Raw genomic sequence first — 17212 nt, forward strand, 5'->3', positions numbered from 1 at the left:
TTGAGGAAATTTTTATATATGGTGAGAGACAGGGGTCTAGTTTCATTCTTCTGTATATGGCTGTCCCATTTTCCCAGCAGCATTTACTGAAAAGATTGTCCTTAGTGATTGTTTTTGTCTTGACAAAGATCAGTTAAGTGTAGACTTTTGGCTTTATTTCTAGTTTCCATATTCTGTTTCATATTCCGTTTCATCTATCTATGTGTCTATTTTACTTAATACCAGTATTATGTTTTGGTTACTGTAGCTTTGTATTATAATTTGAGGTCTGATAATATGATGACTCCAGGTTTGTTTTTGCTCAGGAGTGCTTTGGTCATTTGGGCCCTTTTGTTCTACATAAATTTTAGGATTTTTTTCTAATTCTGTGAAAACTGACACTGGCATTTTCATAGGAATTGCACTGAATCTGTATATTGCTTTGGGCATTATGGTCATTTTAATGACATCGATTCTCCTGCTCCAGGACCATGGGATGTTTTCAATCTTTTGTGTCATCTACAACTTCTTCCATCAAAGTTTTGTAGTTTTCCTTGTAGAGATCTTTCAACTTATTAGTGAAATATATTCCTAAGTATTTTATTTTGTCTTTGTAGTCAGTGTAAATGAAATTGCCTTCTTGATTTGTTTTTCAGCTTGATTTGTATTGGTGTATAGAAATGCAACAGAGTTTTGTATGTTGATTTTGCATCTTGCAACTTTACTAGATGTGTTTATCAAATCTATGAGTTTTCTGGAGAAGTCTTGAGGATTTTTCCAGGTATTAGACCATATCTTTAGTGAATACAGATAGTCTGACTTTCTCTTTTCCAATTTCGATGGTTTTCATACTTTTCTATTGTCTGATTTCTCTCATTAGGACTTCCAGTATTATGTAGAATAGGAGTGGTGAAAGTGGGTATACGTGTCTTGTTCCAGTTCTTAGGGGAAGTGCTTTCAATGTTTCCACATTTAGCATGATGTTGACTGTGGGTTTGTTGTATACGCATTTTATTATTTTGCGGCATGCTCACCATGCCTAGGTTTTGAGGATTTTTATCATGAAGAGATGAATTTTATCAAATGCTTTTTCTGCATTTATGGAGATGATCATATGGTTTTTAATACTGTTTATGTGATGACTCACATTTATTAATTTGCATATGTTGAACCATCTTTGTATCTCTGGAATAAATCTTGCTGTGCTATTGGATTTGATTTTCAAGTATTATGTTGAGGATTTTTGCATGTATGTTCACCAGATTTTCTCTTTTTGTTGTGTACTTGTGTAACTTTGGTATCAGGGTGATAGCAGTTTCAAACAATGAGTTAGGGAAGATTCCCTTCTCCTTGATTTTTTGGAATAGTTTCAGTAAAATTGGTACCAGTACTTCTTTGTATATTTGGGAGAATTTGATTGTCAATCCCCATGGTCATGCAGGTCTTTTGTTGTTGTTTTGGGGAGATGTTTTTATATTGATTTCATCTCACCATTCATTATTGATCTGTTCAGCATTTATATTTCTTCCCATCTTGAGAAGTTATGTTTCCAGGAATCTACCCATTTCCCCTAGGTTTTTTAGTTTGTGAGCACAGAATTGTTCATAATATTCTCTGATGATCTTTCATATTCATGTTGTATCAGTTGTAATGTCTTCTTTATCATTTCTGATTGTATTTACCTGAATCTTCTGTTTCTTGGTTATTTGAGAGAGTGGTTTATCAATTCTGTTCACCTTTTCAAACAATCAACTTTTTGTTGTGTTGATTCTTTGTATTTCTTTGGTCTCAATTTTATTTAGCGCTGCTTTAATTTTTATTATTTCTTTTCTTCTGCTAGCTTTGGGTTTGGTTTGTTCATGTGTTTCTAGTTCCTTCAGGTGTGATGTTAGTTTGTTAATTACCTTTGTTTTTGGAGGCGGGGTCTCACTCTGTTGCCCAGGCTGAAGTGCAAGTGGCACAATCATAACTTACTGCAGCCTAGACCTTCTGAGCTCAGGCGATCGTCCCACCTTAGCCTCCCAGGTAGCTGAGTCTACAGGCATGCATCACCACGTCCTGGTGAAGCTTTTTTTAATTGTTTGTAGAGGTAGGCTTCACTACGTCAGCCAGGCTGGTCCTGAACTCCTGGGCTCAAGGGATCCTCCTGCCTCAGCTGCCCAAAGTGCTGAGACTACAGACATGAACCACCAAGTACAGCCTCCTTTTTTTTTTTTTTTTAATGTAGGTATTTAACACTATAAACTTCCCTTTTAGCACTGCTTTTGCTATATCCCAGAGGTTTTAATATGTTGTTTTCATTTTCATTCTGTTCAAAAAATTTTTAATTTCCTTTTTAATTTCACCATTGATCCAAAGACTGTTCAGGAGTGTGTTGTCAATTTCTGTGTATTTATATAGTTTGTTTTGTTTTTTTGAGACGGAGTCTGGCTCTGTTGCCAGTGGAGAGCAGTGGCACAATCTCGGCTCACTGAAACTTACGCCTCCTGGGTTCAAAAGATTCTCCTGCCTCAGTCTCCTGAGTGGCTGGGATTACAGGTACACGCCACCACGCCCAGCTAGTTTTTGTATTTTTAGTAGAGATGGGGTTTCGCCATGTTGGTCAGGCTGGTCTTGAACTCCTAACCTCAGGTGATCTGCCAGCCTCGATCTCCCAAAGTGCTGGGATTACAGGTGTGAGCCACCGTGCCTGGCTAAATAGTTTTGGGAATTTCGGTTGGTATTGCTGTCTAGTTTTATTCTGCTGTGATCTGAAAAGATACTTGACACAAGTTTGATTTTTAAAAAATTTTTGAGACTTTGTGGTATAACATATGATCATTTTGGAGAATGTTCTATATTCTGATGAGAAGAATTCTATGGTTAGAATGTTTTACACGTGTCCATTAAATCCATTTGCTCTAGAGTCCAATTTAAGTCTAGTGTTTGTGGTTTTTCTGTCTCAATGTTCTGTCTGTTGCTGAGTGGCATGTTGAAGTTCCCCACTATTATTGTATTATTGTCTATCTTTGTCTTTAGGTGTAGTAATACTAGTTTTATGAATCTGGGTGCTCTGGTGCTGGGTGTATATATATTAGGATTGTTATATTCTCTTGTTGACTTGATTCCTTTCTCATTATAAAATGACGTTCTTTGTTTTCTTTTTTACTGTTTTCTATTTAAAGTATGTTCTATCTGATATTAATATAGTTACTCCTGCTTGCTTTTGGTTTCCATTCATGTGAGGAAAATATTTTTCCAACTCCTTTAACCCACAGTCTGCATGTGTCTTTACCAGCAAACCAGTTGCTGCTTCTTGCTTTTGAATTTACTTTCTTTGGGGGGATTTTTTTTTTTCTCTCTTCAGGATGTGACTATGATGTTGTTGAGTAGGGCTGTTTTGGCTTTGCTTCTGGGTATGTTCAGTAGCAAAGACTCTGTACAATATTGGTTATAAATAGCTTTAATTTGGTGGCTTTCTAAAATGGCAGTTGGAGTAGTGGTGTACTGGGTAGATGAAGAAGCCACTTCAGAATACTGAGAAGCCAGGGTGGCATGGGTAATGGTGGATGCAGAGGTCACACGAAGCCTGTCTCCTTCCTGAGTGTTGTGCATGTTTTTCAGCAGATTTGCCTTGTGTTTTGGAGGCTGAGCTGGTCAGTAGGTGGTACGTGCCAGTTACAACAGGCGGCCATGATAGCAGTAGGGTTTATGTATGATCTTTGTTAACACCTGGAGAAGTGCTTCAGTGTCCCAGGTGGTGGGTTGGGCCCTGGAGTGCTCAAGGGCTTGAGTCACCTTCACTCTAAGATGGGGTGGTAAAGCTGGGTAAAGCCAGATTGGGAAACCCTGCACTCAGGCCCCCCATGGCAGATGTACACACCAGCCCTGAGAGGGGTGGTGGGGGAGTCCTCAGGCCCCTGGTGAAATCTGCTGAGGTCTCCACTTGGGGAGTGAAGGGTGGTATCAACACCATGGCTCTGACAGGCAGGAATGGGATCTGCTACCTTTACTTGTCTTTGTCCGATGTTCAGAATATTCTGTTAGGTTAGACAATGCTGTTCCCTTTTAGGCTGCAAAGCTATTTACTTCTAGGATGAAACTGTATCAGACTTTGTAGTGGTTGTGCAGGCTGATCTCCTGGCCAGTAGGTAGTGCATGCAGGTGAGAGCCAGCTGCAGTGGTCGTATTAGAGTCAAGGCTTGACCTTTGTTAACCTGGAGATGTAGTTGGGTTTCCCAGGCAATGGGTTGGGCCCTGAAATTCTCAGTGGCCTCAGTCCTGCACTTTGCTTCCAAGGGGGGAAATAGGGGGAAAAGCTGGTGGTGTTGGGTAGAGGAGAAAGCAGGGTGGGGCTGAGACGGGCAGGTCTATACCTGGTTCTCCTAATGGCCAGCACAAATGCCAGTCCTGATGGGGGCTGGAGGACAGTTCTCAGGCCACTGGAACAGTAGTTCAGGGAGAAGTGGAGCAACTCTTTCTGTTCCAACTAACCAGCATGGGGAAAGTGGAGTGGCTCAGTTTCCATAGCCTAGCAGGTGGTAGTGAGACCTGCCTTGCTCTCATGCTCTCAACCTAGTGGGACACCATCCTACGGCCTGCCACTGGCATCACGCTGAGGTAGCCAGCCAAATCACAAGCAGTTTGTCTTTGGACTGCAATACAGCCCCAGGCCATAAAACTGTGGCTCCCAGGTGAAACCTCTCCCAGCCCAATTCCATGATGGGGAGGTTCCTGAATCCCATACCTTTGGCTGGAGCCAATGACACACTTGCTTATCAGTTCTGGCCTGGTTCCCAGGACTGTGCATAGTCCGCTAAAAGGTAGGATCAAGAGTGGTGTCTTACGGTGGCCACTTATGTTTCAGAAAGGGGACAGGATGTTCTTTCCCTGGAACAGTTCCTTCTCATAGTCTCCTGGCTACTCCGTAAGTTAGATTCAGGACTTGAGAGGGACATGGTACTCTCCTATGGTCTGGATTGTATGATTCCCCAGTGGGAAAGTGGACTGCAGAAAGAGTCTCATTCACTTTTTCCTGTATTGGGGAATCACTCCCAGTTCCTGGCCCACTCTGGTCAAATAGGCTTCCTGTTTTCCTTCTTCTTCCTATTTTTTTCTTGTTTCTTTTCTGTTGACTTCTTCATGTTCCTTCTTGGAAAATGTATTCTAAGTGTAATAGTCTACATGCTATTTTGCTCTTCGAAGTATGAGGTGTGCTTGAAATGCTTCTAGTCAGCCATCCCTACCACTTGGTCACAAGGGTGTGTTGGAGAGCTCTGACATGAATGGCTGAGAGAAGGTCCAGTTCTTCACACCCCTGGGGGCAACAGGTAAGGGAAGAAGGATAAGGTCCCTGAGTAAAGAAAGACCTGGAGGAACTAGAGACTATTCCACCTTTCCTAGAGTGACAGTTCTGAATTCCAACGACTGTTACTTGGTGGTGAAATGATACGTTTGGATAGCCATGGAGGCAAAAACTCACAGCTGAAGGGCCGCTGCCTATGCGTCTCCAAGATTTTAACAATAAATTTGGCTTTAATGATTCTTATAATATACATTAAAATAGAAGGCAGATGGCTTAAAAAGAGTTTAGTATAAAAAAGACATCTTGAAACACTCGATGGAATTTCTGAATACAGAATGCTAGTGCTGGTACAGAGTGCCGAATTTCAGTCATTTATTTTCAGATTCTAGCATAATGCTCCTTCGTAATTACAGACAAATTATTCAATAAATACGTATTGAATATTGAATTATTCAATAAATACAGTGAAAAAGATTGTGCAATGAACTGGATCTACTTCTAATTGAGTGATCCACTCAATTCTACTACTAAGTGAGTGATCTTAGATAAATCACTTAAGTTCTCTGTGCCCTAATTAATTCATAAATAAGTAGACTATGTGATTTTATATTTCCTTTCAGCCCTAAAAGCCCAGGAGTATAATTTTTGAAAAGTATTGAAACACAGAAATCTATGTGCCTTAATAAAAGTAAATAACATTCATGACTAGAGAGATTTACTAAAAGACAAATGAGAATAAAACACAGATCAGTGAACAAAACAACCACCATTAGACAATCCTCTTTCCCATAGGAACAGTGTTCAAGATGATTCTTGGTGCAGATTTTCACTGAGAGACAACGGACTAAAAACTGGAGAAAATGTAAATTAATGTATTATAATATAAAAAGGTCAAACCTGTAAGTGCCTTATTGAGTCTGTGTTGATTTAGAGTAAAAATGAATTCTATTTCAAACTGGCAGTATTTCCAATGTTTCTTTTTCTTTTTTTTTGAGGTGGAGTCTCGCTCTGTTGCCCAGGCCGGAGTGCAACGGCACGATTCAGCTCACTGCAACCTCCGTCTTCCAGGTTCCAGCAATTCTCCTGCCTCAGCCTCCCGAGTAGCTGGGACTACAGGCGCCCGCCACCATGCTGGCTAATTTTTGCATTTTTAGTAGAGACAAGGGCTCACCATATTGGCCAGGCTGGTCTTGAACTCCTGACCTCAAGTGATCTGCCCACCTCAACCTCCCAAAGTCCTGGGATTACAGGCATGAGCCATCGTGCTCAGCTATTTCCTATTTTGTTCTAGCTAAATATTTCATGACCGACAAACGATAATGATATAGGGAATGCCTGATTTGACAGAGGATCAATTATAAAATGATTTCATCTATATCTGGTGCTTATTTCCAACAATCTATTCAAAAATCCTCGTTAAAATTTTGTTTAACAGGACTCATTTTATTGGCTGATCAAAATCAAGCAGGTTTTTTATTACTAGACTATAGCACTGGATAAACTCAAGACTTGGCCCACTAACTCACTTCATTAGGTATTTTCTCAAGGATGCCAGATGCTGAAGAGGCAGCCAGCCATATAGATGTGACCTTGTCTAGTTTCCCCACTGTTAAAAAAAAAAAGTCTTTATGTTTCTGAGGTTTCTGATTATAAAAGCAATGCTATGGTGTAGTAAATGTAAAAAGCACCACAAGAAAGAATAAGTACCTGCTACTAAAACAGACAGGGAATTATTCTGTTCTTTAAGACTCCTGCTCTCGAGGAACTTGTATTTGTTTTTTTTCTATTAACGGAAGGGTTACCAGTTACTTTTAAGAGTCAAAATTTGTATTCATATTTAAAAGACTAGAGAAATCTGTCTTTTAAAATAAGTCATAAGCACTGTTCCAAAATACTTCAGTTAAAAGAAGGCCTGCTGAGGAAAAGACCTCTTCTTTACGTATGACATTTTTGGTATTCTTTTTTTTAGCAATGTTAACAACTAATACATAGTATATTTAAATTATTATACTATGTCCAAGATCTTAATGCTGCAATCACTAGATGCAGGCAATTTAAACACTGTAAAAACTTACTTTGTGGGAGTAAAAAGCTGTTACCAATAAATTAAAGACATATAAAGCCTAATTTAATGGGACACCCTGTACTTTCCTCTTGCATTTACACTCTTATTTTGACAACTTCTCCGTAATGCACCAGAAGTATATGCTTTCATTTCACAGATGAAGAAATTATGACGCTAAGTCAGGCTTTTAAAGCAAATCTTTTTATATCAAATCTAATTCTCATGCCACTGTGCCACGTCGCCTTGCTACCTGACTTACATTTGTTATGTTTGCACATTGGTATGAAGAAAACACTTAGATCAGTCTGAACCAAGCTTCTTCTCTGCAAAAACAGAGACGAGGTCTTGATATTCTATTTAGATTCAGTGACAAATATATGAAGAAAAATACGCAATAGGCTGGGCGTGGTGGCTCACGTCTGTAATCACAGCTTGGGAGGCCGAAACACAAGGTCAGGAGATCGAGACTATCCTGGCTAACACAGTGAAACCCCATCTCTACTACAAATACAAAACAATTGGCCAGACCTGGTGGCGGACGCCTGTAGTCCCAGCTACTCGCAAGGCTGAGGCAGGAGAATGGCGTGAACCCAGGAGGCGGAGCTTGCAGTGAACCAAGATCGCACCACTGCACTCCAGCCTGGGCGACAGAGTAAGACTCTGTCTCAAAAAAAAAAAAAAAAAAAAAAAAAAAAAAAAAAAAAAAAGGCAATAATGCTGATTTATATTTTCCTTATACATTCTTTCTGTATAGTATGTATTCTTTATTTCTGTCTTTGCTTATGAAGAAAGTGAGAAAAGGTGATGGGCTTATGTAAACAGATGTATCTTGCTACCAAAGACTTATTATGTGTTTTAAAAATTCACATACACAACATTGAAAACAATTATCTAATATAGCACTTAATCTACCAGTCTTAGGGAGAAAAGGTTACAAAGTGAGGATCTGTAAAGATTTCGACATCTTAAGCTACTTCCTGAAATCTACAGAAATACATTGCCTGCTGATACCTTTTAATTCTCCCTTTTAGTGTTAGTCATTTTCTTTTTCCTTTTTTTTTTTTTTTTTTGAGATGGAGTCTCGCTCTGTCGCCCAGGCTAGAGTGCAGTGGCGCAATCTCAGCTCACTGCAAGCTCCGCCTCCCGAGCAGCTGAGACCACAGGCGCCCACCACCAAACCCAGCTAATTTTTTGTATTTTTAGGAGAGATGGGGTTTCACCATGTTAGCCATGATGGTCTCGATCTCCTGACCTCGTGATCGCCCGCCTCCGCCTCCCAAAGTGCTGGGATTACAGTGTGAGCCACTGCGCCCGGCTTCTTTTTCCTTTTATTTCCTTAGAGACAAGGTCTGGCTCTGTCACCCAGGCGGGAGTGCAGTGGTGTAATTACAGCTCACTGCAGCCTCCAATTCCTAGGCTCAGGTGATCCTCCTACTCAGGCCTCCTGAGTGCCTAGGTACCTGCCACAATGCCTGGCTAATTTATTTCATTTTTTGTAGAGATGGGGTCCCACTATGTTGCCCAGGCTGGTGTTGAACTTCTGGGCTCTACTGATCCTCTCACCTTGGCCTCTGAAAGTGCTAGGATTACAGACTTGAGTCACCACACCTGGCCTGTTAATAATTTTCTGTTGCAAGTTTTCAACTGATTCTACCTTTACTTAAATTAGTCTGATTTGACTAAGTCACTGGGATTTGGAAAAAAAATATTCTTAGATTGATACATTTTAACTTACATGTTTTAAATGTTCTGAAACATAAACAAACAACCCTTTGGGATATATAGTTGTAGAAAAAGAAGAGAAATGAAATAGCCATCAGTTCTTTCTGTATCAATAATCTGTGTAGTCTACAGTTGGTAGGAGGTGACCGAGCTGTCACAGATCTCTCGGAATTAAAGTCATTGCTTATGTTGTGCCAGTCTAGCTTAATTATAGGTTTCTTAGTTAAACTTAAGAGCGAAAGGGAAATGAATGGTATTTCAATCTTCACAAGGAACTTTCAGGGTAGGTATAACCACCTTCACTTTATAAATTTACAGATACATAGATAGGTCAAGTAAGTGACAAAAGAAAACAGAAGTACAAGTGGCAGCACTGGCATTTCAACTGAGATCCAAAGTACATGATCTTTATTTAATTCTCTTATCCAAAGGTGCATTTAACAGTAAACTTTTAACTGTATGTGAGAGATGATGCAGTGCATGTGTTTCACAATTTGAGCATAAATGTTGTCTGTACATTTGTAAAAACAATCTCCATTTGTGTTTTATTTCTCCTCTTATTAATATATGTGACTGAAAGTACATATATAACAAGAGAGGCCTGAATCTAAGTCTTGCCCTATTCACAGACTATTAGGAGAAGGATTTTCCATCTTGCCATCCTGGTGATTCCATACACAATAACCACTAGTCTGATGCATACAGATAGTTAAGATATACCAAAAAAGAGTGCAAAATCTTCCACATCACTATTCTTTTGAAGAGGACTGTTAACTATTCCTTAGGAGTCATAAAACTTTGTGGCCACTATTCTTGTAAAAAAGCTGATTGATATTAAATAAAATGGATTTAAGTATATTATCTCAGAATGGCATTCTCCTTTCCCAGCATTGCCCTACAAAATACAAAAGTTAACTGTATATGTTGATGATTCAACAGCTAAAAAGCTTACTTTACTTTATCATAGTATAATTTTATGTAAAAACAAATTTAGAAGTACACTCATCAGTGGACTTCATGGACATCATGGAAAATGATGAAATTTGTCTTGGTACCACTAGTGTATAAGTAATGAAATTTACCAACATAATTTGTATGGAAAGACAAGTATATACACTCATATATCATTTGCTACTTTCTCTCTGTAATTAATGATGTGCTGTCTTAGACACATAAACTGCTTGGAAAATGATACTTCTTACCCAGTGTCTGTAAGTCATATTTTCTGGGTTGCTTTCACAGTGATGACTAGTACCTTGTAGTGAGTAAATTTCATTTCTGTCTTGTTCACTTCTATAATCAAGGTAGTCAATGAGCTGAACAAAGACATTTTTCCAGAATACAGCACAAAAGATACAAGTTAAAAAATGTGCGGGTATCAGGAGAAAGACAAGGAGGGCAGACCTACAACTTCCCTCATGTGTTCTAATACGAGCTTTAGAAACAAATTAACAAGTAAATAATAATAATAATAAAACTAAGAGAATGAAGAAGACAAAAATAACAGAAATTTACAGAAGTCACAATTCAACTCCACATGGTAACATTTCAAACTACTATGGATAAAGTACAAATCCAGTATCTTAGAACATAAGAGGTTACCTGCAATGAACAATCAGATTATCACCAGACTTGACTAGCAAAAGTGAATATTGGAATTTAATGGCGAAGTGTTTTTAAGGAAGGATATGAAGTAAAATAATTTTGAATCTAGAATCCTATACTCAGCCAAGTTAGCAATTCAGGCTGGAGGAAAATAAAGAAAATTTCAGACATGTAAAGTTTCAGAAAGAGGCTGCAGACTCTCCCAGATAGAATTACTTGATAATGTGTCCAGAAAAATGGAAACTGAAGAAAGAATGAAAGATATAATATTCAAGGGTGATCAGAGAAACCAGTAAACCCTGTAGCTAAGTGTAAATAACTGTAGCAACAAAATGTGAAAATCATTCCATCAATTGATAATACCACTGAATGAGAAGTAATTGGGGTGGGGAGAGAGAGAACTAGAAGTGTCCTAAAATTCTTGCCTTACATATTAACTCCAGTAGTTCATTAAAGGTAAAATTTAAGTATAGGTATTAATATTTAAATGTAACCACTATAACAAAAACAAAAATTTTAATATGTTAATCCCCTTAGGAACTATAAAAGGAAGAAAATGTTGAATAATCCAATGAAAGGTAGAAAAGAAAATAAAAATAAAGATTTAAATAATATAATTAACAGGAATGATATTTCAGATAACCATTCACTGAGCTATTAAACTACCAGAAACATTTCAGCAAGTTTCTAAAAGTATTGCACAAGCCACATTTATATTTGCAACGCCATACTAAAAGAATAAAAAATGAAGAGATAGACTCAAATCCAAAAAACAACCATAAGAGCAACTTCCCAAACATATTTATGTGAACTCTTTAAAATACCTTTCTAAATAATTCTGTATATATGCAAAATTTTAAATAAGAAAGAACAAAGAAACCACATAGTATCAAAATACATGACCTGAAGCCAAGCTCACAATATTTAGTCTTAAAAGCACTTAATAGAAAACAAGAGTAAACATCTATTAGTTTAGTATTCAATGAAATAACGTAAAAAATAAAAAATAAAATAAACTTGAAGAAAGCAAAACAGGAAAAGTAAAACAAACATAAAGAAAATATTCGTAGAAGAAATTCATCTTACTGAAAATAAAGGTGATTCTTTGAAACTCTACAATACCAACAAAAACACAGACATGACTGAAATAATAAGACAGAGAAAGAAGCCTTTATCAAGTCTGATGAAAGAAATTAAAAAGGCAAATAATACTAAAATGTGAAGGAGTCGTATCTAAAGACTTAAAGAAAATTTAAGTATAAAGGAATGCAACTTTACAACTATAAATTAAGTGTGTAAGGGTACTTAATACTTTAATTAAAATTGATTGCTGACAAAATAAATAATGTGTAATATATCTTTTAATGTATCTCCGTTGGGATTAACAGTAGAATTAACTCTCACTGTCTACAAAGGTTTCTTCCCTCAGAACTAATTAGTGGAGTTCTTTTTCCATTTTATTATGGGACTAAGAATTTTAGTATGGGATTCATTATAGCAGATGAATAGGCAATATTATTGAAAGAAAATTTTTTGATCTTTACAAATTCCAAGTTATGAAGTTGGAGTTGGTTAAGTGAAGGCTAGCCAACATAGCAATATGAGGTCTTCTTCAATAATGAGACACAATGAGTTTACATCCAGGACAATATTTCTTTCTTTCTTAACATTTATAATTTCAACTTTTATTTTAGATTCACAGGGTACATGAGCAAATTTATTACATGGGTATACTGCATGGTACTGAGTTTTGGGGTATGACTGATCCCATCACCCAGGTACTAAGCACAGTACCCAATAGTTAGTTTTTCAACTCTTGATCGCCTTCCTCTCTTCCCTCTCTAGTAGTTCCCAGTGTCTACTGTTGGAATTTTTATGTCCATGAGTACACACTGTTTAGCTCCCACTTATTAGTGAGAACATGCAGTATTTGATTTTCTGTGCCTGTGTTAATTTGCTTAGGAAAATGGCCTCTAGCTGCATCCATGTTGCTGTAAAGTACAAGATTTTGTTATTTTTCATGGCTGCATGGTATTCCATAATGTATTGATACCATATTTTTAAAAATCCAATCCACTATTGATGGGCACCTACATTGATTCCACGTCTCTGCTCTTGTAAATAGTGCTGCAATGAACATACATGTGCATGTGTCTTTTCGGTAAAACAGTTTATTTTCCTGTGGGTATATACCCAGTAATGGGATTGCCAGGTTGAATGACAGTTCTAAGTTCTTGGAAAAATCTCCAAACTGCTTTCCACAGTGGTTCAACTACTCTAGATTCGCACCGACAGTGTATAAGTGTTCCCTTTTCTCTGCAGCCTCACCGGCATCTCTACTTCATAGAGAAAATTAAAAAGAATAGTGGCTAGAAATGCTCCCACAGATGTAGGCCCTTGTACTATCAATCTCCATGCCTTTTTTAAAAAGTAGAACATCTGCAACATAATGTAACCTTTCATTGATAAGTCAGGGTCATTAATGTAAAGGTAAATTATTGTATAAAGCTGAGGATGCAGATGAATATGCAGATTATAACTGAATTAGGAATTCCAACTTACTAGCTGTATGATATTGGGTAAGTTGTCTGATTTATCTCAGACTATTTTCATATTTGTAAAATAAATAACCTATGAAAAATGAGGCTAGAGTAATACAAAGTAAAATTTTTTCATAAACAAAAACCATTTTTTCCCCAGCATTAACTAACAAGCAATATATTACATTTGGCCATTTACAGATGTACTTGCCATTTAATAGGTTTGGGATGTTCTCATAGCTGATACTCAAGACTTCTAAGTGTGCTTCCTTGCTGCCAAAACGTTTTATTTTAGCTACTTCTAGGCTTGGAACTCCTATAAAGGCCCAATGGAAGCTCAGGTTTTGCTATCCAGTTTCATCCAGTGACTTGCAATATATTAGTAACAATAAAACTCTTCTTAAATATGTCAACATTTTGACTGTATCATACAAAGGTGATAGGAATAGTCAGAATGAAGACTAGGAGTCACACTCTTAAATGTGGTCACTAGATAAAATTCTCAAAAGAAGGAATATCACTCTATGTGCTTGACATAATGATACATTACTAATATAACTTCTAGAGTACCAGTGTTAAACAAATATTTATTTATTACTAGGAAATTACAATCTGTCCTTGAATTTTAGAAAATGACCTAACAAGGTCTAGAGCATTAATTTTAATATGATTTGTCAAATTTTCCTACAGAAATGTAACAGCAATTCTAAATAATATTCAGATTTAATTTAAAGTTAGGGCTACTTCTCATCTGTGATGGAATGAACACTGAGATGAACTGAACTCTATCCTTCAATTTTCATCTACCTTACAAGAACAGAAAAGAAATAACTGAGTTTTACACAACCTCTTTTATAATGGTATTAAGACTTTCACAAAAAAGTACAACTGCCTTTAGTACTTATTTTTCCTGCAGAACTAAAGTGTTCACTGTTGAGTTAGCAGTTGATACCATCTGTATTGCTGAATGGCAAAGGAATTGTTAACAAAAAACACTGTTGATAAAAAACTTTTATAGTAAAATATAAATTATTTAAATATTCTAAGGATGAGTAATCACAGGATTAAATGAATTTAAAATGTAATTTCTTATTCTTCTGAATAGACCCAATGTCTAAAATAAAGTAATTCTGCAGTTCTTTGTTTTTATGTATCACTATGCTTTCAAAAGGAGTAACACTCATGTTCCATTCAGAAGTTTGTTTTGGCTATATCAGATCTGTTTCACACACGTAGGTTATAAGTACATATTAAACTCTGCATAACATAGCACCATCGTCATGTCCTTGGAAAACTCTACAAACATGACACAGAGACATTATAATTTCAAACCAACGTGCTTAGGAAAGTTAACATACAGACTCTCCACGCTTTTCTATAAATAGTTTAGGAACACTCATTAATGATAAATATTTCTCTAAATATCAGATTTCCAGACAACACTGGTGTTAAAAGCAATAATAGGTCTGACTTTTTCTGAAGAAGTTGTTTTGTATCATGAGCCTGGTTCTGAATATGGAGCTGAATCACTAGTAATTCCAGCGTCAACAAATAAATTAATGTTCAGAAAAATAATGTAAAAGGAAAGAAAGAATAAGGGCCAAGGAATATCATTAATTGTGAGATGAATAAAACGATAAGGTATTAAAATTTAGGAACAGTCGTACTTATGGCATCTGTCAGGATTCAAGCTAATTATGAGTTTAACTATATTGGTTTATCTATTGGTACTTCTATTTCAAAAATTAAAGTAATTGCAACATTAAAAGTCACTGCTAATGCAATAAATGTACTCACAGTTTACACATACAGAAAGTATCAATAGTCATGGTGGAATTTCCAATGTCATTACAAAACAAGCAACAATAATGTAACAACATTTACCAAATGTAAAATCAATACGCCAAAAGTATCTTTCTAAGTCATTCATTTACTTTTACCTTATTTAATCTTTACTATAACTCCACGACAGAGGTACAGTTATTACACTTATTTTACACATGAAGAATTTGAGTAATATGACCAAGGTCACACAGAGGGTAAGTGGTTGGACTGAGATCAAAGCCCAGAGTCAGTTCTTAACCACCAGTGTCTTCGGTCTCAAAACGTAATTGGGTCATTTGCCTATAAAAACTTTTGACCTCTTAAAGATTAAGTTTTACTGAGTGAAATACAACTTTTTACTTTAGACTGGATGTTCATTTTTGTTTTACAGATAATGAATCTGTGGGAAAAAAATAGGTATTCTAAGCAGTTGTGAGAAGTGCAGGGACCAAATTAAAACACGGAACTGAGCTCATCATGTTCCTTATTTAAGAGATTATAACATATTTAGGTACTATTCAGTTGCAAAGTACCACGGTTTGCAAATATTTCTCACACAGTTTACAAATATTTCTCACTTGATTTAATTTCCTTACCTTCCAGATGTGTTCTTTAGTACGACCAGAGCATCTGGATAGCCATCCATATTGTAGTCTCCAATATGAAGGGTAATTGGAATTGGTATTTCAGTTGGTTGCTGTTCATCCACAAACGGCACAAAGCCCCAGAGTGTGCCCTTATTACTGAAATCTTGTAGGACTGGAACCCACTATGGATTAAGAGAAAAAGATCAGACTTTATAGTTATAAAAAAATTTACAATTTGCAAAACAAATGTCCATTAAATTTTCAAGATAAGCATTATTTTACTTAACATCTTTATCTCTACAATATGGTAGGGTATCATAATTTACTCTGGTGAATAGGTGACACTCTGGGGAAAGAAAAAAAGTAGTCTCCGTTAGAATTTATCCTAGTCATTTTTGTCTAACTGGCACAGAAAACCTTAGAAAGTTTTTCACAATATTGCACGAATCTTAGGCTTGAACTGATATTAATACACATCTAGTCAGATTACATAATTTAAAACTGTGTCACATAGAAACACTCAAATGAATATTTGAAAAAAACTAGATCAAACTGTAATATCATCTAATACTGATGTCCTTTTGGGAGGACCAACTTAGGAGGAAAGTTAGAAAATGACAGAGACCCCATTGTTCATTCTGCTGCTGTGCCTCTTACACATGCAGATGACTTCAGTCATTACCTTCCAGCCGAGCAGCTCCTGAGGCTTTGCAAACAACACCAGGCCTGACAGACTTCATCAGTAACTGACAGGCAATTCTCAGCCAAGAAGAATGAGCTCTGTCACTAAAATGGCCGGAAGCTACATTTTTAGTACATTCCTTTATTTCTATATTAATGGCCATGAAGAGAACAGAAAGAACAGGCTGATTTCAAAATAAGCTTTTATAAATCCCTTTCTCTTCAGATAACATAAATCTTCACTTTTTAATAACTAGAAATCTGAAGAGTAGAAATCATGCCATTACAGTTATAGATGTGCCCACAATTTGCTGAGTATGAATGCTGGCACATAACCTGAAGATGCCTGAGCAGAAGCAGGCACAGCTGACTTGAGATGGCAGGAGGCCAAATATGCCTAGAGATTCCTTTCCTTTCCTTCTAAGCAGGTGACTCGTTTATATGGCTGCAAGTCAAATTATATTAAAGATGGTTTCTTGAAAAGGGGTTAATAAATAGGGTATCTGTAATAATTTATATATTTTCCAAAGAAAGTATAATTTACCAGAGAAAAAGGAAACTTGGAAAAGACATATTTACAGAAAATGAGTGTTTTAAAAAAATTGGTACGCATCTTTAATAATTTTTCAATCTTTAAGCAAAACAGTATTATTTTATATATCATTAAAATGTTTCAATGGTTTCACTTGATTTTTTAAAAACCGTTGGGTTTTATTTTAGCAGATGAGATATTTCAATGCCACGTTATCACAAATTTCTGAAGAGGCTGACAGGTTATTAATGAGGATAAACCACATTGAATAAAGTATTCCTGTTAAAGTAAATGTATTAAATCCTAAAACGTAAAAAGATTTTTCAGTATCAATATGACACTGATAATAGTCACCAAAGAACCGTGACATTTATCTTCCCAGAGAGAGAGATG

General features: G+C 36.5%; 1 protein-coding gene across 1 annotated transcript in view; it reads right to left on the reverse strand.

Moving 5' to 3' along the window:
- Positions 1-17212, reverse strand: part of ITFG1 (integrin alpha FG-GAP repeat containing 1) — a 297020-nt gene that overhangs the window by 135430 nt on the left and 144378 nt on the right. Inside the window, 1 exon segment of the mRNA XM_017880291.1 lies at positions 15616-15788. Within this exon segment, the coding sequence (XP_017735780.1) occupies positions 15616-15788 (173 nt within the window).

This window comes from Rhinopithecus bieti, unplaced genomic scaffold, assembly GCF_001698545.2.
Source record: "Rhinopithecus bieti isolate Rb0 unplaced genomic scaffold, ASM169854v2 scaffold_12138, whole genome shotgun sequence".
Lineage (NCBI taxonomy): Eukaryota > Metazoa > Chordata > Mammalia > Primates > Cercopithecidae > Rhinopithecus > Rhinopithecus bieti.